Source organism: Micromesistius poutassou, assembly GCF_964030765.1.
Source record: "Micromesistius poutassou genome assembly, chromosome: 3".
Taxonomy (NCBI): Eukaryota; Metazoa; Chordata; class Actinopteri; order Gadiformes; family Gadidae; genus Micromesistius; species Micromesistius poutassou.
In genome coordinates, this window is record NC_140273.1 from 12574278 (window position 1) to 12600337 (window position 26060).

General features: G+C 46.0%; 3 protein-coding genes across 4 annotated transcripts in view; 1 reads left to right on the top strand and 2 right to left on the bottom strand.

Moving 5' to 3' along the window:
* gstcd (glutathione S-transferase, C-terminal domain containing) overlaps positions 1-9127 on the bottom strand; it is a 36599-nt gene extending 27472 nt beyond the window's left edge. The window contains exons 1-5 of one of the 2 annotated variants that reach the window (XM_084465597.1): positions 9027-9127; positions 8491-8915; positions 7543-7998; positions 5620-5931; positions 2294-2387 (exon numbers count right to left, since the gene is read on the bottom strand). In XM_084465597.1, the coding sequence (XP_084321723.1) occupies positions 2294-2387; positions 5620-5931; positions 7543-7998; positions 8491-8904 (1276 nt within the window). In that variant the 5' untranslated portion in view covers positions 8905-8915; positions 9027-9127. The remainder of the gene's footprint in view (positions 1-2293; positions 2388-5619; positions 5932-7542; positions 7999-8490; positions 8916-9026) is intronic. The other variant, XM_084465598.1, reaches the window with a different exon arrangement.
* Positions 9128-9460: 333 nt separating this feature from the next.
* Positions 9461-12908, top strand: ints12 (integrator complex subunit 12). The gene is made up of 7 exons (XM_084465916.1): positions 9461-9601; positions 9831-9994; positions 10251-10421; positions 10589-10773; positions 11065-11224; positions 11725-11877; positions 12112-12908. Exons 2-7 carry the CDS (start codon positions 9839-9841, stop codon positions 12673-12675), a joined length of 1389 nt encoding a protein of 462 aa, XP_084322042.1. The 5' UTR covers positions 9461-9601; positions 9831-9838; the 3' UTR covers positions 12676-12908.
* A 43-nt stretch (positions 12909-12951) lies between these two features.
* Positions 12952-25789, bottom strand: arhgef38 (Rho guanine nucleotide exchange factor (GEF) 38). The gene is made up of 14 exons (XM_084465915.1): positions 25287-25789; positions 21156-21343; positions 20842-20959; positions 20531-20678; positions 20388-20405; positions 19717-19916; positions 19066-19199; positions 18763-18867; positions 18238-18357; positions 17366-17800; positions 16902-17039; positions 15735-15936; positions 14363-14637; positions 12952-13931 (listed from the first exon to the last, which is right to left on the bottom strand). The coding sequence occupies exons 1-14, from the start codon at positions 25564-25566 to the stop codon at positions 13749-13751; spliced, it is 2544 nt and encodes an 847-aa protein (XP_084322041.1). The 5' UTR covers positions 25567-25789; the 3' UTR covers positions 12952-13748.
* Between the last annotated feature and the right edge of the window lie 271 nt (positions 25790-26060).

Below are 26060 nucleotides of genomic sequence, written 5' to 3' on the forward strand. Positions count from 1 at the left end.
GCTGGCAACCTGCTCCATATATCAAGCACAGCGTCAACAACAATAAGAACGCAGTCCATTCCATGATTCACACAGACACATGCACACCCAAACTCAGAGTAGACTTCTGCCCACACGTCAGCAGACAGTGCAGTATTGCTACTAAGCAGTAAAAAAGGTCTGAGACGGAAATTCTAAAGGTTGTGGTTATTTGTACGTAATTGTGCCTTGCGCACAGACACACACCTTGCACACGAGCACACACACACACACACACAGACACGCACAAGTGGAGAGGCCGCCCACACTACTTTCCAAAGTACAGTATTTCAACTGAACATATAAAAGGATTATGTAATAGAAGTACAAAAGGTTGTTGTCATTTGGTCTTGATCGCAGTGCATCCAGAGATTATGAAACTCCTTAAATGTAATCGATGCACGGAAGGGATTCGAACCCAACTGGGGCTACCTTAAATAACCTGCCATCCATTCACAAAAACCGAGCCATCAAGAAAGCCATCAAGAAAGCCCGGTCGATCCTCGATGATCCTAGTCACCCCCTGCACTCAGAGTTCATACTGCTTCCGTCTGGCCGTAGATTTGTGTCCAAAAGTTACAAGACCAATAGACACAAGAACTCCTTATACCAACTGTCACTCGTTTTTTAAACACTATCAAATGAGTGTTTTTAACCAGTACTATCTATTGTTTAACATTGTTTTTTACTGTATCATGGTTTTATGTTATGATATTTATTATGTCCACTGTTGGGTCAGTTTTCATGTCTATGTATGTATGAATTGTGTGTTTCTCTCTGGCTGCACAACAAATGGCTCCATTGGGGAAAATAAAGACACCTTGAACCTTGAACCTTGAACCAGCCTTGTTTAGGTGATGTGATTTATACAAACTCACCGAGGGAAACAAACTGCGATTCTCAATTACCCAGCATCACGGCGGCTCTTCCTGTGTGCAATGTAAGTGCTAGTGTTACACAACCATATATTGGTGTTGAGCTATCAATAGCAAACCATTATTGGATAGATCTCTAAAAATGTATAATAACTGAAGTTCATATCGGTTCAGTTCACTTTTTCATTTGATAAAATGTTCCGCTTCACCAATATGACTCAGGATCATTTTTATCTTCAACCCTCTTCACACACCAATGAAAAGTGCTATCAAATGTAATTCTTTTTCCAATGGTACATCTTTACGAGAACATAATGGTATATGTCCTAACACTTATTTAATTTAAAAAGCCCATCACGTAGTACCAAAATGTCACTAATTGGAACGGGGGGGGAAGTGAAAACCAGAGAAAGAATAGAAACAGAGTGTAGGGGGAGAGACCGTATATTTTCCCTCCATTAAAGCTATACGCCTTAGCTCATGTCGACAGGTCACTGTTTAGTGTGACAAGAAAAACAACACCAACAACCACAATGGCTCCCTTGTTGATACCAAGACACCAGAGTGAAATGGATGCACTAGGAATATAGAATATATACGAAATAATAACACTACAAGAGGGAGTTAGAGAGAGAGAGAGAGAGAGAGAGAGAGAGAGAGAGAGAGAGAGAGAGAGGTCAAACAGGAGCAACACTATATGTGTGCACACAACATATAGTGTCACAACGTATTAAGTCAACCCCATTCATGTCAACGAGTTTAGTGTCTATGAAGGCGCGGGAACCAGTTCAACATGCTCCGACTGTTTCCAATAATGGGAGCAGGAGCCGAGTGCCACGAGTCCGTTTTCTAAACAGCTGAGTTGGGCTCGTAGTAAGAGCAGCTGTTACAGCAGATATCCGTTATTTTTGCCACATTCATCATAAATCATCAGAAGACGCCTGCGTAACAATCCGGTTTCCTGAGAGGGTGATTTCCCCCACTTCTCTGGCAACGAAATCAGCGGCTCCCTCACCGGACTACTCAAGCGCCAGCTGCAAAAACACGCACGTGATAATCCAAGCTCTGTTTGATGGATGCGGCGATTCAATGACAATGAAATAAGGGTCTCTATAGCTTTGTTTGAGCAAGGCCTTGTCGCGGAAAGAACCCCTCAACATTTAGTTGAACCGAATTTTAAGGTGCTTCCACACTGAACACTGCGCCGTAGTGACAGGTTAAGTTCTAGATGATTGCCGGTTGTGGTTGGAGGACGTTTTCTGTGGCACTTTTCAGGATGTGCGCCCACTATGGCCCACCTATCTGGGTGCCGTGTCAGTTTGGTGCCACGCACAAGCGCCTTAACATTGCGGGACGGGAAGGGAGTCCAGGGCCCAGAGAGGCAGCGTGAGGGGCGTTACCTTCCGTGGGGTTGACGGCCCCTGGGAAAGACTCCCACGCCAGGGTCCGTGTGGCGCCGGGGTGGGGCGAGAAGAACGCCTCGATGCCCTGCTCCTATAGGGTGACGCACGGAAGACAAACACGCAGCTGGTTACCATAGAAACACTGTTGCCGCCTCACGCGGCCGTTTACCGGGGCGGCTCGCTGAGGCGACAAACAACAAAAAACGACAAGCTGCCGAGTCGGATTGGACATTTTTTGCATCCTCCGAAGACTGTGTGGGCATTTTTAATGACAGAGTTTAAATAGACTTCATAGCAGGTGTTTAATTGGCATGCATCGGTGGGCCTTCACGACAGCAAAGAAGTGTTTGTACAGCAGAAACACTGATCGGCCCTATAAAAGAGAGAGATGGGGGGGAGAGAGAGAGAACTACAGAAAGGACATCGGGGGAAATGGAAAGATATATATCGAGAGAAAGAGGGGGATACAGAGAGATGGATGTAGAGAGAATTAGAGAGCGATAAATAGAAAGGTGGAGAGATAGAGAGGAGCGAGAGAGAAATAAATAGGGAGAGAAAGAGAGCACTAAAGAGAGGGATGGAGAGAGCTAGAAAAAGAGTGCCACAGAAAGGGAAAAGAAGCTAGAGAAAGCCCTCTAAAGAGAGGGACAGTGAACTAGATAAGGTGAAAGTGAGAGCTCTGTCCCTCTAAAGAGAGGGACAGGGCGAGATGGAGAGGATCTGGTTAGCGTTACAGCAGGATAGTGTGTCAAATTGTGTCTTGCACACACACACTCATACACCTCGCTGTGTGTCAAAAACACAGCCACCTCCCGGTATCTGTCTCTCACATGCACCTCCTTTTCTGTGCGACAAACACCTCCCTGTATCTTTCTCACACATGCACACAAACGACTCCTCTTCAGTGTCAAAAATACACACACACACAAACCTCCCCGTCTGTGTCGCAAGCACACACACACACACACTCAGATTGACACACACACACACACACACACACACACCTCTCTGTATCCGTCTCACACGTGCACACAAACCCCTCCCTGTCTTCGTCATAAACACACACACACACAGACCTCCCAGTATCTGGTCACACACATACGGGCATGCACACCTCCCCCCCCCCCCCCAACTCTGTCACACATACAAACACACACCTAACAAAATATTATCAATGAATCTAGCGATAGCATAAAAATATATTATTCATGTAGTCTATAAAAGTAGACATAAATTATCTATGAAAAATTAGTAACAACATAATTGGTAAGAACGAATTGATCATATGGATATGATCATAGTGAAGTTAAATTTGCTAGCTTTCTCTGAAGACCATTCAATAAAAAATGGACAAATGGAGAAAATCAACCAAATAGTTTAGTTTTTGAAGCAATCAGCAGCCCAGTAGTAGAAGTCCAGTATTTGGACTTCATAAAAACTCATAACTTCATACATAATAAATCATCAAGGCCATCAACCAATCCAGTAATAATATCTGGAGATCTTATCACACACACACCAACACAATTAAAAGACAGACATAGCCAAAAGACGCCCGTGCATGCAGACAGACCGAATGACGGACAGACGGACTAGTGGGAGGCCATGCAGGCAGACAACCGGACAGACGGTCAGGCAGACTTGTGTGAGAAGATGCAGACAGACGGGCCGACACGCAAGAGGACAGACAGACAAACAGAGACAGACACCTTGGCTGAGCCAGTACAACAGCTGCACGGCAGACATGACGAAGGCGACACATGGCAAGCCTGCTGATCCCCCGGGTAGGCAAGGAATTGCGATCATTGTGTGTGTGTGTGTGTGTGTGTGTGTGTGTGTGTGTGTGTGTGTGTGTGTGTGTGTGTGTGTGTGTGATTTTCAAATCAATCAATGACTTTACCGCACATGAAAGCGTTCATTTGCGCACATCGCACCCGGCCAATTTGGCACCCATCCAAGTTTACTAGAAGTTCTCAAAACACTTTCCCCTGCCGTTCAGTTTCTCCTCCTCTCTGTCCTCCCCTCCCCCGCTGCACCCCTCTCCCCTCCTTCCTCCTTGTCCCCCTGCCTCACCCCCCCCCCCCCCTCTTCCTCCGCTCTCCCATCCTCTCTCCTCTCCTCCCTCGACGTATTGTTCTTGATGGCAGGCCAACAGGAAATCGATGATTGATCTATCTGGAGAGTGCAGAGCTTACAGAGCACAGGGGGACTACAGTAGGGAGAGGGTTAGGCGTTGCACTCCGACAGCCCGGTCCACCTCCTTCATCCCCATGTGGGGAGACAGCCGCTTCTCGCCGAGTTCAGAGCAGCTCAGCCGGCAGAATGTGGAGACTTATCTGTGTGTGTGTGTGTGTGTGTGTGTGTGTGCGTGTGTGTGCGTGTGTACAGGTTGATCCGTTAGACTGGTCGGGGGTAGGGGGTGTACTTGAAGGGATTGGGACACTGCACACCCACAGAGGTGTGTTTCAGAGGCAGGCTGGAGAAATGGCTCGGGTGTTGGGACCCTCAGAAGGTACTGGCCTTGAGTCAAGTTTCCCCAACAAACCCACCTGCTCCTTCGTGCCATGCAGCTAATTCACTGCAGGTGGCTTACAGGGAAGTGTCTGCTGAGCTAAATGACTAGTATGAATGGTGAACAGCAGTAAGTATACACCTCCATCAAGTGTTCGACAGGGGGGGGTTGGATGCAAACGAACACCTTGGGAGAGACTAGCCTGTGATACCTGCACTAATTTATCCGTTACGGCTCAGTCCAGCGGGGAACGACATGTCGCTCTATAATTACATTCATTATATCCTTCCCTTCGGTCACAGGAAAAGGATTGGGATTGCAGACTCTTGAGTAACAGTACAAACTAAACACGTTAAACAGGAAATAAAATGCACTGGAGCATTGAACAGTCTTGCGTAGTTCATAACAATAATTTTGCGCCACATTTTTGAAGAGAACAATCAGCAGGAAGCCCCGGAGTAAATTACAGGGATACAGGCCAACAAGTACTCCAGGCCCTCATCAGGGCTCTTCACAGACCACAGACAGTGGGGGGTTCTCAAATCCATCCATGGATGACTCTGGGCAAACAACCCTCATGACAAAAAGCCCCCCCACCTACGAGGACGCACCCACGCACACACTCCCACACGTCCACACACTCCCACACGTCCACACACTCCCACATGCGCACACACACACACACACACACACACACACACACACACACACACACACACACACACACACACACACACACACACACACACACACACACACACACACACACACACACACACACAAACGAAAGCAAGTAAACCGGTTTATTTACTTTCAATTTTGTCATGGTGGGCCTTGGTCCCCCGATGAAGGACACTTCAGAGGACTTCACGACCTCCTCCGATTCCACTCCAGCCTCCGTGGGGAGCGGCTCAGAACATGCAGGAGAAGGAGTAGTGGTGGGGGAGATGCCCCCAGGGGGAACCTCAGCAGGAGGAGGAGGAGGAGATGGGGAGGAGAGGAGCATCCCGCAGGCCTGACTCGCGGCCAGGATCCCCGGGACCTCCTGCACCCGGCGGTACCAGCCCAGCAGGAGGGGGAGCCTGGACAGGGAGCTGGGGGCAGAGTTGGTCTGGAGGGAACACTGTGGAGGAGGAGGAGGAGGAGGAGGAGGAGGAGGAGGAGGGGAAGAAAAGGTTAAATAAACAGGTTAAAATGTGACTTGATGATGCAGGTGATGCATCCAATGATGCGGGATGAACAGGTTTCACTGCATCCCCCCCCCCCCCCCTCCACTCATCACCCTCCTCTTAACAGACATGGAAGGCTGAAATAAAAGTGTGTGTGTGTGTGTGTGTGTGTGTGTGTATGTATGTGTGTGTGTGTGTGTGTGTGTGTGTGTTGTAGACACACAAACATACATGAACAGTGACCATGTCGTGTCACTCTGTTTGAGGATTAGGTAAAGGAGCAAGAGAGCGAGAGAGATTAGGCCACACTGTGGATAAGGGGGTGGTTGGTTTGGAGTAGGAGTGCAGTGGGTGGGTGGGATGGAGAGTCGAGTGGAGGGGGGGGGGGGGTGGGTGGGCGTTCAGCAGGCTAGGGGCGCCCCAGGGACGCAGACAGCCGCTGGGAGAGGAGACACGCTAGGCAGAGTGTGAAACCGGAGACCAGTGGAGCACAGCTGACCAGTGAACAGGAGGACTACACTCCCGTTCCCACAGTAGTCTGGAGCGGGACGGGCTCATGGAGGTTCGACCGGGAGGCAATGACGACGGCGGCGATATTAACAGTCTCTTCCCAGCATGAGCGGGGGCATCAACAACCAGCCTTCCTTACCAAGACACTGGGAGTGTGTGCAAACCAATTAAATTAAAACCACCATGTGGTCAAAGCCTCCCCATAACAACATCAATGTTCCACCGTTTCGGATGTTTTCCAACCATCATTAGTACCGTGGATGGTGTTGACCTCATAACTCCTGACATTCGATATTTACCCAGAGAAGAGGGGGGAAATAACAGTCAAAGAGCCATTTTAGAAATGGAAGCTCAAACACACACATCATTATCCAGTGGTGGTCCTAACCCTCTGCCAAGTACAACGCAGCTGTTCATCCAAGATCTGCTGTCCCCGCGTGGTGTGTTCCAAATACCTACACTAGCATAACAGCCCAACCGCAGAGGTTGCCAGAACATGCACTGTGGGTGTGAACGGGACCATCAACTTGATGAGGTCGAATATGGAATATAATAATAATAATAATAACACTGGGACATACAATAAGAATGCTCTAAATGTGCAAACAAACCAACGCAATCGGTGGGATTGCAAAAAAAAAGGTACCAGTATTGATTTAGGAACCTCATTTTAGGAAATGAAACGCTTGACAACACTTGAACAATTGAAGATGGACTGGAAAACCACATGCCCGTAGATGGTTCCTCTGCCTGCCAGACCTAACTGTTCACTGTTTAACTGCAGCTGCGCTCAGTACCAAAGTAACAGTTTGAAATATATGTGTAATATGTAATCCACATCACTTTCTGGGCTGCTGCGCCTTTTTTCCCACCAAAGTACTCCACAGTACAATGTAGGCTACACTCAAATAGGTAAATCTATATCAGCAAATAGCCTCTCATGTTGATTGAGTTCCTATCTTTTTTTTCCATATTAATAAAGCAGGAGTAATTACAGGAGGTAACTCTAAACGACGAGACGTTGATGTAATAAATGATAGCGCGATGGTCATTACCAGGTAGTGATAGATGCACGGCAACAGCACCACATCCGTCAGAGTGAAGTACAATCCCTCGGCGAACACGTGCTCCAGCGGAGGCAGGTCGGCCGTCCTCACTTTCCTGATCTCGCAGTGCTCCCTGGTGGTGGGAGAGAGAACCGCATCCTCCACGGAGAGCTTGGCTAGAGCTGCCCGGAGTTCAAGGCTCTCGCCAGCCTCAGAGACTTGTTTATCCCCGGCTTCTTTGCGGTTTTTCTTCTTGTTCTGTTGCTGCTGCTGCTGCTGTTGTTGTTCTCTGAGTTTTTGTCTGCGTAGTTTGTCGTCGTTGTGCACTTTGACAGGCTCGCCGAGTGTTTTCTCTAGGTGGAGGATGGCTTCAGGGAGGTGGAGTGAGGGATCAGTCGGGTTCTGGAGGTGTTCTTCCACAGCACAGGGGATGCCAATTTCACACAGCCTCGTCCAGTGGCTTACCTGATCACACAGAAGAGAATAATAACAGGGTTTTATAATCATCTGTCTATCCCTTTTACCATCTCCACATTACAAGGAACTCCGAACAAGAAACTGAACAGAGTACTGAATTAGACTTGATTGTCCGAAAAGTATATCAAAAACAAGTTTTCAAAGATATCAAAGATAGTATTTCTTGAAAATATAGGTGTAATTGTCTAGGCCAGTGATTTTCAAACTGTGGCTGGGAACTTATAAGTGGGTGACAGCACCAAATTGGTAGAGGGATGGGTAGGCCTATTATAAATGTATATAGAATGTGGTCATGGGATGCCCGCAAACACATGCCATGTCTGATTCATCACTATGTTTGAACCTGGTTTGAAGACTTAAAAGAGAAACACTGTTTTGATGGCTATTGATGATTTATGTAATAACATATTATTGTATTGCAATACCATTGTAATACCAAGGACATTCATGTATTGTATTGTTTTGGTGCATGGACCCTACCTCAGCACAGGCTTTGAGGCATGTCTTCTTGAAGCCCAACAGTTCTAGCACATCCTTCCGGGATGGATCAGCCTCCGTCGTCCTGTCAATGATGTGCCGAAGGACCACAGCCAGTCCTGCTCTGCAATGCGTCTCCGTTTCATCTAAAACTACGGGCAGACGACAGCCTCTCGCCAACGCAGGTACGTCTTCCAATTGGACTACAGAAAAATCACTTACTACTATGACATGATTTTCCAATGAGTGAGCAGTTATTGGCCTGGCACTGACGAGAAACACTTTAAAAGACTTGGACTTGCAATAGGAAATGAGAAAGAGGACGATTGTGGTGCGCAAGGGAATTGAGGGCTCATCATAATCATCGAAGGAGATTTCTAAATAGAGAGAATGCTGTCGTTGATCTTCGGACTTCATTGTAGATACTTCTACAAGGAAATAATAAGACACGGGTTATTTGTTTGACAAATCATGTAATTGTCAACGAGCAAGATTGCATGTGGAGCATGAATGTCCACATTTGGTATTGTGTGACATACCTGTCAAGCCAATTAAATAATGAATCCGGGTTGAATCGGAGACGAATGACACAAATATGTAGATTCACTTTACTACAGTAACAGATCGGCCAGCATCAACCTCAAACCACGTTATGTTAAAACACTTCCTCGTCTTACATCTCTGTCATAACATAGGCTTTGATAACTCTACAGTGCCCCCCTGCGCTGCTGCCAGGTCTCTCTCTACCGGCACACCAATATTCAACTAAGGTGTAAAATAGTCCAAGATCAATTATTAAAAAAAAAAAAAAAAGTCTAGGCTACTCGATTAATAATAATTATTAAAGAATAACGCGTAAAACCAATGTTACATTTGTGAAATGGAGAAAAGAAAGCATCTTAAAAGCATTGTCAGTTTCCTCCGGAGTTATAAAGCGGTTGCACCGCCAGATGAAGAAAGACGGAAAAGCAGCTGAAGTGCGACTCACTTCATGGAGTAAACCGGCTGATCACTGCCTGTATTTCTGTCTAATGTCCGTTAACATTTAGTTTGTGTCCGTTGTAAATACTCCACGGCTGTTGGTTTCGTACCTTCTAAATACTTTATAAGAAAGGTAAATTAACAAGGACGTTAACGTTATAGTAATATATATAATGGGGTAGAGTGCAACCCTTTGTAACATCCCTATCTGTCATTGTGCTTTATCAGAGACCTTCACAATCCTGGACATTTCTGACTCTGTTATGCCATTCTTCTCATAGCAAGAGGTGTTTAACTGACATGGGACATTACGAAGTTTTTTGAGTATGACCAAAGCTTTATCATTTATTCTCCACCTGCAGTTTAAATCATGGCAACAGCCCTGAGTCTGGAGTTGGATCCGATCTTCCTCAAGGGTCTGGGTTTTCTGCACTCCAAGAGCAAAGACTCTGCCGAGAAACTCCGAGCCCTGCTCGACGAGTCTATGTCCAGAGGTAGTGATTCATCCTACCGATCGTCAATAAAGGTAAGCTCAGCTGTACACACATAGTCTATTTCCTTGTTTGTCATTCAATGCTATAAACGTGAACTTGCTTGACTCGACATGTCCTCTGTGCTATATGGTGTTTATTTTCCTGGTATGCTTTGTTTAAACATTTTGCATTTTGTCTCATTGTTATTAATATGTTATAAATAACCTCATTCAATATTCTGTTTTTTACTTTCTTGAATGTTGAAAAAATTGAAATTCCGGTACATTGTGTTTTGTATTTTATAATTAGGACGTAGAGATTTCAAAGGGGTCTGTGTCCAAGTTAAGCCTCAGTAAGCAGGACTCCAAGTCCTCGTCCAGTTCCTCCTCATCCCCCAGCAGCAGCAGCAGCAGTGGCAGCAGTAAGTCCATCCACTCGGAGAAGAGCAAGAAGGAGGCAGAGAAACGCCCTGCTGAAAAGGTAATGCATTAGTAGTACATTAGTCATGCCAGTGGGTAGGATGTTTGACTACCTAGCCAAAATGTAGTCGGTTTTATATATTTATTTAAATCCACTAATATAATGCAGACGTTATGCTCGGGGATATTGTACAGTATAACAAAGTTCTTTCCCATGGGCTGACTCAGGTCAGGGTTGAACTGTGTGAGGTTGAGCCTCCTAAAAAGCCACGTCTGGAGAAGCAGGAGAGCCGCTCATCGCCCGTCACCGTTCAGACCAGCAAGGACCTCGTCCAGCCCAGCATGCACGACTACGATGAGACCAACGCAGACGACTTCGCCATGGAGATGGGCCTGGCTTGTGTGGTTTGCAGGTGAGTGGGTCATCTAGTTAACTAACAATAGTTAAATCAGCACAATCAGAATGAATGTATATGTGTCTTGGTATATTGTCACAAGGATTCATACAAAATACAATTGGACAGTTATTCAAAAGATATACAAAATATTTAATAGAACTTCTATATGGTGAACACAAAATGGATCATTTATAAATATTATATAAATAAATATTGAGTACGTCCTCATTCAGTGGATCATTTGGAGATCTATTGATGGAATATTTGATGCCAACACCTTTTTTGTGCACCTGCTAATGACTCCAGGCAGATGACGGTCACCATGGGAAACCAGCTGGTGGAATGCCAGGAGTGCCACAACCTGTACCACCAGGACTGCCACAAGCCCCAGGTGACGGACAAGGAGGTCAACGACCCACGGCTCATCTGGCACTGCGCCCGCTGCACCAGGCAGATGAAACGCCTGGTAAGCCCTTCATCATCACCGCGGAGGGGACTGTGATGCTCCTAGACCAGGGTTCAAGACTGCCACCTTTTATCAGGTGGTTGATAGGTCATTTTCTCATAGGTAGCATCAGTCATTTATTTAGTATATATATATATAAATAAATAAATAAATAAATAAATAAATAAATAAATAAATGGGTTAGGGTTAGTAGCAAATGCTAGTCTTGAGACCTGTAGACTCTCCTCGTGTTGTGATTCCTACAGCTCACTCCGTCCAGTGGTTTCATGGGACAAACTTGGTTGAAAGCTGAGTTAGAGTTTTGACATTAACAATTGTAGTCAAAGTAATACCCAAAAGAAATGCAGATTCGGTTGTTGTTTTTTTGGAGAGGGAGAGTGTGCTTGGCTTGTTCTTAGCCTCATTGGACAAGTGCTTTGGATAAATGGAAATGTCATTTAAATGTATTAATATCACTGCTTAAAAGTATGTTTGTGTGCCTGTGTGTGTTTACTTTCCAGGCCCAGAAACCCCAGAAGCCTCCCCAGAAGTCAAGCCCCGTTGCAGCCTCGGCGGCCCCTGTGGTGAAGGATGCGCTGGTGAAGAAGACGGAGATGAAGTCTAAAACTGACACCACCAGCAGCTTTCAAGCATTTAAAAGAACTGAGTTGAAGGTAGGTGTTCCAAGTGTTTTTGTTAGCTCTTTATAGAACCATTAAAGGAATGTAGTCTTTATTAACATATTGTTTTATTCTATATCTAGCTCTTGTTTAGTAAAAATCCAATTTTTTTTCATTAATCCTAACCTTTCAATGAAATTATTCTGGGTTTTGGTCTGTTTCAAGGTAGTCGATCAGCTCGATGCAGTCTTTTTAACGGGAGATCTTCCCTTCCCTTTCCCCCCGCAGACTTCCGCTCCTGCAGCCAACCCCGGCGGCACCGGCGCGTCCTCCGCAGGCAGCGGCCTCACGGGGTGGGCCGCCTTCGTGGCCAAGACCACCCCTTCCTCCGTCATGTCCAGCACCAAGCTGGCCTCCTCGGGCTCCAGCGTCAACACCAGCACCCAGAAGCCCGCGGGGCTGTCCGGACTGGCGGGGGGGGGGACCAAGAACGGAGCAGGGGCCGCCAAACCGTCGGGCGGCGGCAACGGGGGCAGTTCGAGCGCGGCGCCGTCCTCGAAGCAGCCGCCGCCACTCACGCTGGGCAAGCAGTCGCTCAACCGCTCCTCCAGCGGGGAGGGCCAGGGGAAAGCGCCCTCCGGGGGCGGGGGAGGATCCCCGGGGTCGTCCCACGGCTCGGGGGGCAACGGCGGGGGGTCGGGGAGCAACGGGGGCGGGAACGGGAACAACGGGAACGGTTCGAAGGCGGCGGCGGGGGACAAGGCACCGACCTCGCAGGAGTCCCAGCTGAACGCCATGAAGCGCCTGCAGATGGTGAAGAAGAAGGCGGCGCAGAAGAAGCTCAAGAAGTGAGCGGCGAGGGCGTTGGAGAGAGACTGAGCGCGGATGTGGGGAATGAGGGCAGACATTTAGTTTGATGATCCATCTGTAAAGGGTGTGACACCGTTCACGAGGGTGCTCTTTATTTCTTGTTTAAAGTGCTGCTGGAGTCTACGTGCCTCGTTTGGTTTGGTCTGAACAAATGTTACCCGTGAATAACTATATTTTTTATTGACAAACGAAATAAAGTCCCTCTTTATAAAAAAAAAGTGTTGTGATTGCAGAACAGTATTTCATTCCATGCGTGTCGTAATTATATAATAGAGAATCTTTATTTATTTGATAATTAACAAAATATGTGTAAGAGAAATATTCACAATTTCACATATATAGATTTTTTCATTTCAGAGTTTCACATAAACATTTACTTCATTAACTGGAGTCGATCACTTCATTTTATCTATTAGTATAAATATATTAACAACACTGTTGGTCGCGATACAAAGTGCTCGGCAAAATTGCCCATATATATATATATATCTCTTCTATAGTCATAATCTGTCAAGACAAATGAGGTTTAAAGGCCAACACTTCTGGCCTGAAGGCTTTGATATTTGGGTTCAGTAATTTCCTCACAATATCCTTCACAAGTGAGGTGTTCACTATATCACATTCACAATCGTATAATATTTTCTATTTGATAAAACCTTTATAACAACACAATGTAATCAAGTGTAAACCAGTACTCCGGTCCTGTTAAAATTGGTTGTTCCCTTATTCCCACATTCCCATTCCACACTTTATACTGTCAGGAGAAAAGTAAGGTAGGGAATAGGGGGAATTCTGCACAAATGATGTGCTGAAAATATATCGCTGTGGTTACATAAATTGGTGGCAGCTCACTTGCATGAAGAACAAAAATGTGCTCACCATCCGTATTGTACGAATCTGATGACAATGAAAATTGTTCCACATCCGTTGAACACTTGTTTGACAGTGCATTATGGATATTAATCCATTGCAATCCTTGAAATTTCGGACAGCACTTCAACATTGTTACTATAAAGGGGGCAAGTGAATTGATAATGCCATTTGTTTTTAGTTTTTTATGCATAGGACATCTTTCCCAGGTAGTTGGCGGGAACGTAGCCTTTCTGTCCGTTAGCCTCAGCTAGCCACCAGTCCTTGTTCCCACCCTGGTCAGAGAACTGGAGGATCCTTACGTGCTGGTACTCCTGTAACGTCAACTCCTGTTCACAGCGTGCTTTGAACGCATGCACTGCATAAAACTGGAGAAAAAATAAGAGAGGAAATCACAAAATGTCATTTAGCAGATGCCTTTTTCCAAAGGGTCTTAGAGTCCTTTTTTTGTATACATCAATGAGCATGTTGTTCAGGCATCATGATCAAGGGACAAGTAGACTACGGACATTGGGGTTCAAACCCACAACTTTCAGGCTGTGAACACCCTCAGCACTATCAACTGTGCACTATATGGTGCCAACCTGGCACTACAGCTGAAATGTCTGGGTGTACATGGGAACTTTATACACCAAAACGTTCTTCACTGACTGTAATATAAAGATATGGATGGATGGATTCAAATGTGGTTATTCTCAGTGCTTCTCTGCCAGTAGTCTTGCAATTATGGACTCACACACAACACACACACACACACACACACACACACACACACACACACACACACACACACACACACCTGCTGAGGGTCCTCGTCCACTGACTCCTCCAGGTCCTGTAGGCCCTCTAGCTCCCCCTGCAGGCCAGACAGGATGGAGCCGCTGTCGGCCGCATGGAGGCTGAAGCTCCGCAGACTGCTGTTGCCGCTGCCTGACACAAACAGACTGAGGTTGTCAAAGTCCTCGTCCACCAGCTGCTCGTGGGGCTGCTCCACCGCGCTCTGCCCGGCCCTGTTCACGTCTCTCAGAGGGTTGTACTGCTTCAGGAAGGTGGAGTAGACATAGCCCTGGGTACCTGAGGGAGACACACACACACACACACACACACACACACACACACACACACACACACAATGACACAATTTGTTATTATCTTGTCATACTTGGATCAATAGGAGGAGTGAATGCTGATAGACTGTAACTTTTAGAAGTATATAGTTTAGCATGGATGGATCATTTATGCAAGGTTGACTTGTATGTATTATGTATTATATTTGGTCGATGATACTTACTATACTATACTATACTCTATCTTGTTTGAAACAAACTTTATCATAACATTTCATTAAGTATGCTGGTATTCTGTTCCATTATATATGGCAGAGGATAAACATTCCAAAGTAGAACTATCAGATTATATTACACAGATAATAATTAAATAGCCTAAATGTGATGTATTATTCATTTAAGATAATATATGAATGTACACTTTTTTGAATCCCATTGTGCATTTGCCATCATTCAGCGTGATAACCCATAATAAAACTGTCCTATTTCCCGGATTGCAGAAGCAGAGGTTCAAAAGAAGAACAGCAACTCATTAAGTGCAATATCTAAAACAACCCTATGTTGCACAAACTGACTTTGTGACTCGAAAAGTCAGTGACTTTTCGACTGACTCGTAACACAAGTAATAAAAGTGTCAGGCTGATAACAGTTGTAATGTATTTTTCTCCGTAAATAAAGCCTTTTAAGGGGAGCGTTCTAATACTGTTTGTTACAGATGCAACCCTAAGCAAGGTGTTTGTTCCAACCAAGACGTAAGGATCTCAGGTGTCTTATTGATCCACATAAGATATGGAAAGAGAGAGAGAGAGAGAGAGAGAGAGAGAGAGAGAGAGAGAGAGAGAGAGAGAGAGAGAGAGCAAACAGACGGTGTTGTGAAGCAACCATCTCCAGGCAAACAGAACAACCATGACATCAACAAAGCTCATGGGAATTAGTCTTGCATGTTGAGTTAACATTTCTGTGTCAATAAGGACATTTGCTTATTTTACTCCAAAAAATAAGATTGTTGTGTATAGGGTCGCTGTGACACACATATGTGAATACACACACACACGCACGCACGCACACACACACACACACACATGCATACACACACACACGGACCTCCGGTGTGGACGAGCCAGCGTGTGCTGCTGCCGTGGGGGTCGCTGTCCTCCAGCAGGGCCACCAGCTCCCCCTCCAGCAGGCTGAGGTCCTGCTCCTGGCAGCCGTTGCACTTCCTCTTCAGCTGGTAGAGCTGGGCGGCAGGGTACTCGGACAGCAGCCACACGCGGTCCGGCTCCGTCTGATGCTGCACCTCCTCCACCTTGACCGCCAGGACACCGAAACAGAACGGGAACAAGAGGACGGACAGGGTTGGTTTGTGGTTGGTGTTTATTATCAGCCCATTTAGGCACCGAATGATCGCACACCTAACTGCCTCTATCAGGAGGGATCCCTCCTCAGTGGGGTCTCGTTGGACTAGGAGAGTTTTGAGATGCCCTTTAGAAGGTTTGGGTTCAGGTTGGTTTGGCCGTGAATCACCGGCTGAATCACTTTATTAATATGGGCTACACAAATTAAATTACTTGACGTTATGTGATCTATATGGAACAAATGGCAGTGGCAGCCTATGCATATCTATAGTGCAGTAGTTGGGTTAATACATTCTCTGGATACATTCTCTCTTTAATGCATTATCCTGAAGTTAAAGGTACTCTTGATCAACTTTTTCAAACTAGAATTGTCTTTATGCATAACAACCAGAGGTGCAGGAGTGTATTACGAGAAATACGTAATACAAATACTTTAAGCGTTGTGTTTGGGTGTATGATAACAATTTTATATAGGATTACACAGCTGAAATAGAAGTTAAAGCACTTGCACTTGCATCATGCAGGGGTTTTTTTCAGCAGTAAAAGTATTCAAGTGCTGCCCCTTGTCTCCTGGTTGCTGTGGCCACACTACACACAGTACTGTGTTTAGCTACACATGTATAGAGAAGTCAATGAAGGGGGGGGGAGAAGGTAATACCACAGGGCTTTGTTAGAGTAATGACACTCTGAGAACAACCAGATCCACTCCCAGGCACACCGCACTGACAATAACAGAATGCGGTCCTATGCACATGATGGCATTACAGCCAGCCCTCTGGAGGACGATTCCCAGTGGGGTTGTGTCAGTGAGTTGCCATGTGCCCTCTGTTGTTCACAACTGCAACTCTGTGTGCAGTTCTCAGCCTTAAGACTCAGATCCCCCCTGCATGGCAACACTGCCACAGCAAAGACCTACCATGGGCTTCTTCTCTCGTTGGCGCTCAAAGCTGACCTTGCGCTCCATCAGTTTCTGTGCATTGTCCTTGACGAAGGTCAGATTGTTCAGCTCGTCCATGATGCTGTTCTGCACCTCGTTGATGTTCGACAACGGGGCCTGGAAAAAAACACGAAAACAAAACATAAGAGGATGGAAAAACTTTCCACGACTGATGGGTGTACGCTTCTGCTCTGACACTGCTGTGAAACTTCCCATCTGGAACATTACAAGATAAGACAAGAACTTCATTTCATCCCATGCATAAGAAATTCACATGTGACGGCAGCCCATGGAATATAAAAAGATGCAACAATAAAAGAAAGAAAGTTATAAAACCATGTCCAGCATACATGATACGTTATTAAAGTACACCTGAGGTCATCTTATCTGACAGCGCATGGTTCGGTCACGTGGTGTCGTGTTAACGCGTGCATGGCCCTTACAGGCAGCTGGTGTTTGGAGGGGACATTGTGCCGGGTGGTGTCCGTCAGTCCTCGGAGCAGCGCCACCAGGAACACCACGCAGTTGACCAGGATGGCGTGCGCAGCCGCGTTGAAGCGCTGCAGCTCCTCCACCAGCTGGCCGTTCAGAGCCACGTAGTCCCGTCTGGCCGGCAGATGTGCGTCCGACACGGGCGAAGGAGTGGAGGAAGAGGGTGATGGAGAAGAAGAAGAAGGGGAGGAGGAGGAGGAGGAGGAAGAGGAGGGGTGGAAGGAGTAAGAGGAGGAGAAGGTGGAGTTGAAGGAGGAGGAGCGCTCCAGGCGACTGCAGTAGTCCAGCAGCTTGTCGTAGCGCTTCTGGATGAGCTTCTGCGGCGCGGAGAACATGCCCTGCAGGCAGGTGAGCGGGGCGAGCACCAAGCGCTCCAGCTGCTCTTTCTGGAGGGATGGTGAGGGAGGAGACAGTCGAAGGGAATACAGGTGATCACAAACACTCAGTAAAGCACAACCCTAGACCCTCCCTTATTTGACATTCTGCGGCAACAACACAAAAAACTTGGTACATGCAGAACCCTTACTTCTGCAGTGAAAGGACTTTATGCAGATGTCAAATGAGATAAATAGATGATGGGGTTTTCCCGCAATACAAATACCAACATTTTTTCAAGTCAACAAACCATTAGAAAGATTTTACAGTTCATTAAAATATATGCAGTGGCATGTTTGCACAGCACCTCTGCACTGCTGAGCGGGGCATTTTCACAGAGCACATCATACAAAGACAGAGGGTGCAGAAGAAAAGTAAAAAGCTGAGACACTAATGGTGTCTAATGGTTTAAAGTTTGTTTAGTAAATAAGCAGCCTGTCCCACTCACAAAGTGCTTATAGGGGTCTGGGGTGTTCTCGTGGCATGTCCCATTAGTGATGTGTTTATGGGCGTCCTTCACTATGATCTCCAGGTCCTGGACATTGTGGACCGCTACAGACACCATCTCCTGCAGGAAGGGGTTGGGGGGTGGGGGGAGGACATGGGGAAAGACAACGGGAATCTTTAAAGGGCTCCTATTTTACAACCAGGTGTGAGTGTGATTAGCCATTACACGCTGTTTCAAAATCTGCCCAGTGACTTAGTGACATCACAAGTGGGAGTGTCCACCTGGATGTAGGATGGATAGATAAGCCTACCAGTTGCTACCACCCACTGGGCAGGCTGGCAGACTGATCGATCATATCAGCATACATCTGGGTATGACACTCTCACTTGGTGGTGTAACAAAGTTAAAGGGCAGGGAAGATTTTGGAACAGTTTGTAATGATTAATCCCACTCACACATGGTCATAAAAAAGCGGCCCTTTAAAAGTGCCAGCACGTTTGGGAGCTATCGTCTCAGTAGTAGTACCTGTGCTTGCTGAAGATAAAAGTGGACGTCCTTGACCAGTTGCTTCACCGCTTTCTCCAGGCTCCTGAACAGCTTCTCTTCCCTGTCGAACACTTCGTCCTTCACCTACAGGTGATAAGGAATAATCAGCTTCAGCATTATACACATACCTCTTTAAACCAATCACCTGTACAGTACAGTGCATATACTCCCAATCTAGCGTTAACCTTTAATTCACAGCAGCCGCCACATTTTCACAACATAGTCAATGAGCGAAGGGGGAAGGGGGAAGGGGGAAGGGGGAAGGGGGAGGGCTGCCCTCACCTGAGATTCGGCCCCGGCGAGGATCTTGAGATAGCCGGCGAATCGGTCACCCTTCTTCCTGATGGAGCGGATGTTGATCTTCTGCAGCCTTTCTCTCAGCGTTCCTTCGTCGTCGGCCCGCTTGTACTTCATGACTGGGAGGTAGATAGGTGTTGGGGAGAGGGGGAGGAGAGGGGGAGAGGGGGAGAGGGGGGGAACAGTTAGGACCTGTGGGGATGTTTCAGCCTTTTCAATCTCAACACTCATCACAACCACACGGAAACGCAAACGCATGTCTCCCTTATCATAAGCGCAGCCATAAAAAGATCCTGGTGTTGGGTTAGTCATAATAAATAACACAGTTGTACAGTGTGATGAAAGGCCACCTCACTCTACTACGCTCTGATGTGTGAAAGGGCCTTGGCTAATCATTGAAATGGCCCCACCCGTAGCCAAGCCGGCACCTAGATATATAACCGCTATGATTTGTGTACGTGTGTGTGCATAGGGGTGTATATTTGTGTGTGCTTTTCGTAAATGTCGACAACCTACGAGGGCCTCCGTACTCACAGCGACATCTCTCAAATGTTAAAAATCACTGAACTGTGTCATCGTTAAACAAAGGGGGAAAAAAAAACGATCATCCTCCTCGTCGACATCATCATCTCTCACCGATATCCTTCCGTCGTTTGAACTCGTTGATGTTGACGTTGATGATCTTGATGGCGGTGTAGGCCTCCTGCAGAGGCCGGTTGTCAGGGTGGTCATTAGGGGTGGCCTGCCACAGCTCTCCCAGCAGGAGGGGGTACTTCATGATCCTCTGCACTGGCTTGATGAGCAGCGAACCCATGTTCAGCAGGTTAGGCTTCCCTCTGGTGTGGGTAAGGGTTAGGGTTAAGGGCTATGGTTAGGTTTTAGTATATCGTTTAGGATCATTTAGGGTTAGGGATTAAGGGTTGAGGGTAAGGGCTAAGCGTTAAGAGTGAAGGGTGAAGGGTGAAGGGTAAAGGTAATGTTAAAGGTTGGATTTTGTATTCAACATATGATTAGCATTAGGCTCTTGGGGCACCGGCATACTATTAGCAACAGGGGTTAACGGTTAAGAGTAAAGGGGTTAAGGGGTGGGTTAAGAGTTACGGTTTGGTTTAAGGTTAAGCTTTTGAATATAACGTATGATTTTGTTAGCTCAAGGTTCTTTGGGCACTGGTACTATTAGGGTTAAGGTTAGTAATAGTAGTATAGTACTATAGTAGTAATAGTTACTAATGCACAGAACACTTTACGCCAACTTTACACCAACCACAAAATGAATTCATACAAACATAACATAACATGGTACTTACTCAAGGTCATATATTTGCCTGGAAGAGAATGTGCAGAAATAAAATTTATGAGTCATAGATTCACAATATGATCGTTCTTTTTCCTTGATATTTACTGAGAAGGAAATATACTGTTTTGTTAATGTTTCAAGGCGTCTTCTTACTTCAGAGATAGAATGCATGTGTTTAAATGCTGTTTAATTTCCTCCTCTCTCTCGTAGGTCTTGAGAAGCAGGTTGGCCTCATCGTGGTGGTAGCAGTAAATCTTATAGACATCCTCCAACGCGCCCTTGGCCTGGATGAAGATTTCCCCTATAAAAAAAATAAATAAAGAGCGTCCACAATACATACTTTTTTAACAGAAGCTTTCATCCAAATCAACTTCTAAACTGCAGATGCGTGTCATTAAGGAATTGAGCCACTTCTCCCCCTGACTAAAGAGGACAACATAGAAGAGCCAGCAAAGCATAATCACCAATGACCACAGCCTCCAGGTCGGGCTCCGCTGTAGCCTCCTGCAGCCTGAGCACCAGAGCAGCAGACACCTCGCATGCAGCCTCCATGTTGGTAAACAGGCGGTCCACATCCACCACCTGGAGGCACAGACAACACGTTCACCTCTACTACTTATTTTAGTTTTTTTTAATCTATTTTGCAGATGAAAAGGAGGCTTGCATTGATTTCTTTCTTTTTTTTTACATATTAAAAATTGCAGCTAGGGGTTATGCGTCTTGCTCAAAGCATCCTTGAGCATTGATGGACATTGTGGACATTGGGGGTTTGGCGTACCTGCAGCTCCCTCAGGGGCTTCACCACCTCGCGGACGCAGCGCTCCAGGTCCGTGAGGTAGTCTTTCTCCGTCTGCACCAGCTCCTGGATGACCTTGGCCCTGCGGCTCATTTTTCTGCAGCGCACCTCTTCCGAGTCGGGAGGCGGCGGCGGCGGCGGCATGGACAGGTCATGGGGGGTCATTTTCTCTAGAGGAAACGAAGAGATGGAGAGAGGTGGTGCGTGAGGTCACGACACGCCGACACGCAAGGAGGAAGAGGACTGCGGTCTGTTGGTGAAATGTGGAGTCGAAGCTGCACAGACACACCGTAAATGATAGAAGACAAAGAAAAATATAGAGTGAGATTTACTTGATTAATCACCAAGATGAGTAGAAGGAGAAAAACAGAGGGGGAAATTAAGTACTTTTAATTGCATCCTACATTACACAGTTACGGATGAGAATAGCTTAAATGAAATGTAATGAGTATAAGTGTGCACGCCGGCCCGACGATTCTGCACGCAAGACTGACATGCCCCAGCCTATACAATCACCTGACTCCTCTGCAGAAATTAATTTACATTTGACTGAGTGCCAACAGGCCTCATTGAAGGAGCCAGGCAGGTGCGGCAGCCTGTCAATTACTCTGCTGCCCTAATCTTTCCCTGGCTGCTGCTCAGCGCTGACGTAGGGGAAGGTGAGGTGTGCTTGAGAGAAGCAATGCTTCCGCTCCTGCTAATCGCCTCCACGTGCCGCATCCTCTTTTGGAAAGGGAGAGAGAGAGAGAGAGAGAGAGAGAGAGAGAGAGAGAGAGAGAGAGAGAGGTTCAGGGCCCGTGTCTTGCCCGTGTCGTGTTACGGAACACATCGTCACGCCGCTGTAATCTGCGAGTATTCTATCTGCTGTGAAACAGTGAGGAAGCACAGAGGTGTGTGTGTGTGTGTGTGTGTGTGTGTGTGTGTGTGTGTGTGTGTGTCATGCACAAATAAACACACACACACACACACACACACACACACACACACACACACAAAGACAGGCATTTTGCAATGTGCACTATCTCTGCACAGGTGCAAAACCCAGCAAGTTCATCCCCAGTCAATTTTTAATCACACAGACACACACACACACGCATTAAAGCATTTGAGTGTTTTTCACATTGCACCCCCAGCTAAACATGGTTGATCGATTTGTTTTGTGCTACTCAATATATTCCATATGCAGCATTGAACACAGCATACTCTACTTACTTCCACTAATGAGAAAAAGTTATTGGTTGTGGGTCGGGGCTGCGCATAAACGTGTAGCTTGTACCTTATTTAATGCTTTAGCAAAGATACATATCTTGCCTCGAATACACTGTGCAAGGCAATTATAAATCACATGCATACACACAATGCAAAGAGTACAGAATAGGTAGAGTGTAGATATAGCTTTCTGGGGCACATTCCTACCATAGATCAAGGGGATCTGGCTTATGATAGGGTAACAGACGGGGGATAGCTTTTCAATGTGTGTGTAGAAAGGAACGTTCACCTTGATAGGAGTTCCCATGAAAGTGGATACAGGGCCTTTCACCGCTCTGCCCATTCAAAGGCCCTTGAACGGAAGGGCCCGGAACACAAGGGTCTGGCTGTATCGTGTGTCCAAGGGCGAGCAAATAGGAAATATTAGACCTTGCTACCGAGTTTCTGATAGCACACACTTATTATTATTTATTATTATTATTTATTATTATTATTATTATTTATGTTATTTATCTTTTTATAATATCTCAACGTGTATTGAGAAGGAATGGCACTGAAAGTGTACCACTGTGAGGGTGGCCTTCTGAATACATCAAATGTATTACAGTCGTAAAGCTGTACTTACATTATTTTTTTATTATTATATTTGTTAAACCTTTATTTTGCCAGGCAAGTCCCATTAAGATGACAAGATCTCTTTATTGAGGTAGCACTAGCTGGCCAAGATATCAGCAATTCAGTTTCAGACAGCAACAAATGCTGATTGAATGCTGTGGATGTGGCTGTTTCACGCTCTTATGCAACATTTTTGTATTTATTTAGCACAAATCTCAATTTCAATCAAATAGCCTAAGCACAGGATAGTCCCCCCCCCCCCCCCCCCCCACCCCTACACACACACTTACAATGACATACACGGACAGACACAAATACACACACCATTCACTTCTCCAAACAGAACAATGTAAACCCTTAACAAAAACTGCTGTTTAAGGCCTATTTGAATGAAGAGTGTGTACTATTAAACATCTGACGCTGTCATCAAAGACTGTGTGAAACAGAAAGGAGCAATCAGCATCAGAAGTTCTGTAGTGGCTTAACAGAGCATTGTCGTATTTTGACACCTGAATAACCAGTTTGACGGACAGAGAAGAACACAGCTCTCAGCACCTCACACGTTTCCTCTTTCGGTGAAGTCATCGTTTTGTCAATATTTGTAGTGGTTATACAATGTCAAGCACAACGCGCATTACCATGACTGGGGCTAAAGTCCTTCAGAGACCAGGGGGTGATTCAGGTTTGGACTGAAAACACCCTCTGGACAAACCTGCTGCCATAGGCGACCATGGTATGAGGGGTGTGTGTTTGTGTGTGTGTTGGTGGCGGGGGGGGATAAAGTGTTGATGAAAACAGTTACTTTGTGTCAGGAAAAGCAATATCCATCACAAAAGTTGAATTTAGATGGGAAAGTTAAAAATCGCTTGTCCTTTACATGATGTTTACATATGTATATCCTCTTGTGACAGGTGGTTGGAACTAGGAAAATTGGTTCTCTTTCCTCAAAGTCAGACGACGTATTTAGTCACGGTTACATAACGTTTGTTTAAGACAACACATAAGTGGCTCAATAGGTGTGTGTGTGTGTGTGTGTGTGTGTGTGTGTGTGTGTGTGTGTGTGTGTGTGTGTGTGTGTGTGTGTATAATCAAGTATTTGTTCATGTAGGCATAAGACAATGAACCAGATGAAGTAGCACTAGACAGTCTACATGCTGAATTGGATCTGTCAGCATACTAATGGGGCTTATGTGGCCTGAAGGCCAACATTCCTGCTCATGGAAGAACGCTGGTTGAGGAAGGACAGGTGAAGCCAGTTTTCTCTTCAAATGCAGACATTGTTGAAGAACTAAATAAAACACAATGGTCGCTGTTGTGATGACATCAACAAAAAAGCTGAGCTATTACGTCATGGAAGCCATGTTCTAGTCTTGTGACAAACAGCTGAATACACCCTGCCTGCGTTTCTAATGTCAATAGCAACACATAACACTGCACATCAACAACAAAACAGCAGCCATCCCTTTGTCGACTCCAATAGATGTTGTAACATGTCTGTCAATTATTTGTATTTTTTAAGTATGTCCTCATGATAATATTAATAATAATAAAGACATTTTCAGCCCAGCGCTTGTTGACTAAATGGCCGCGCTGTTGTCGTTCTACAACCACTCATCTGTGCTGCTCAGGTAAGGAGGCCAGTTTGCATATGTGACCTCATCCCTGTGGGAATATGTCCCACTCAGCACCCGGCAGCACAACAGGTGCCCAGCACGCAGAGCCACACGCACCAGAGGACAACCTGTCACCCTACTATAGCATGGGTGTAGGTGTGTAGGTGTGTGTGTAGGTGTGTGTGTGTGTGTGTGTGTGTGTGTGTGTGTGTGTGTGTGTGTGTGTGTGTGTGTGTGTGTGTGTGTGTGTGCGTGTGTGTGTGTGTGAGAGAAAAGTGTATGTCTGGGTATGTTAAAATCCAGTTAAGCACAGTTAAAATGGCCTCCTGTAATAATGTAGTTATGCAATATGCAACAAAAAACGGAAATACACTGTGTAAAGCTATGACAATTAAACCTGTGGACATATGTTTATGTGCATAGTTTGTACTATCTGTGTATGTGTGTATGTATGTGTGTCTGTATATGTTCAAATCCAGGAGTTAAAATGCCATCGGAAAGTACAGTAAGATGTCACAAATTGCAGTCGAAAACGAAAGCAGGTTGAAAAAAAAGTGAAAAGTAAAAGTAAGTCAAACGTTTCACATCAACGCCTTCACTCATATGTGCAAAGTTTGTTGCCATGGCCCGTCCCCCCCCCCCCGCCCGCCCCCTGGGAGGTCATTATCTTGTGTACCTTTAAGTTTAGCGCTGTACTCCGTCTTGTCTGACTGACTCCTTCTCACTAGCGTTCCCAGGTTGATGTCCCCTACGTCCCCGTCGTCGTCCACGATGGAGTCCGTCTTCCTCCTCTCCAGGTAACGCAGGAACACAGGCCTGTTCCTCCTCTTCACCACCTTCTCCTTGTCTTTCTCCTTGTCTTTCTCCTTCTCCTTGTCCTTCTCCTTCTCAGTCCCTCCGCTGGCCTCCATGGCTGCTCTGTCCACCGAGCGGTCCCGGCTGCTGGATCTAAACATGGAGGACTTCTTTGTAGGGGAGGACAGAGGAAGAAAGAGAGAAGGGCAGGAAATGGGAGAGAGAGAGGGAGAGAAAGAGAGAGCGACTGGGAAGTGCGACAGGTGTATTGCTGTGTATTGCTGTGTACCGACTGCCTCTCAGTTCTTCACAGGTGGCCGGCCCCTGTGACTCTATACCTGTCACAGGAGAGCTTGGAAACCCCGCCCCCTTCTCGCTGCACTTTGCTTCCTGCCTGTGAATGGTGATCATTCCAGCAGAAGGGAAAGAACTAGTTACAGGGGGAAATAAATTCCTGCAAACAATATATATTTGTTGATCTTTAATCACTACTACTTTTAGTACTTTCTAAACAGGTGTGTCTTGCAAGACAGAAATCAGCATGTGAGTGAGAAGTTGTTACGCGTCGAAATACTGCAGGAGGAAACATTTGCATGTTATGCAATGAGATAGTGCAGGTTGATTGTTCATGTTAAGGTACATCCAATATGATTAG

What these genes read in the sequence shown, in the direction of transcription:
- ints12 (XM_084465916.1), top strand. Translation starts at nt 9,839, where the DNA reads ATGGCAACAGCCCTGAGTCTGGAGTTGGATCCGATCTTCCTCAAGGGT. An exon ending in CCTACCGATCGTCAATAAAG is followed by an intron (nt 9,995 to 10,250) that starts GTAAGCTCAGCT and finishes TTTTATAATTAG; the next exon opens with GACGTAGAGATTTCAAAGGG. An exon ending in TTAAAAGAACTGAGTTGAAG is followed by an intron (nt 11,878 to 12,111) that starts GTAGGTGTTCCA and finishes TTCCCCCCGCAG; the next exon opens with ACTTCCGCTCCTGCAGCCAA.
- arhgef38 (XM_084465915.1), bottom strand. Translation starts at nt 25,566, where the DNA reads ATGTTTAGATCCAGCAGCCGGGACCGCTCGGTGGACAGAGCAGCCATG. An exon ending in TCGCCGGGGCCGAATCTCAG is followed by an intron (nt 18,868 to 19,065) that starts GTGAGGGCAGCC and finishes TATCACCTGTAG; the next exon opens with GTGAAGGACGAAGTGTTCGA. An exon ending in AACGAGAGAAGAAGCCCATG is followed by an intron (nt 15,937 to 16,901) that starts GTAGGTCTTTGC and finishes CTGGCGGTCAAG; the next exon opens with GTGGAGGAGGTGCAGCATCA.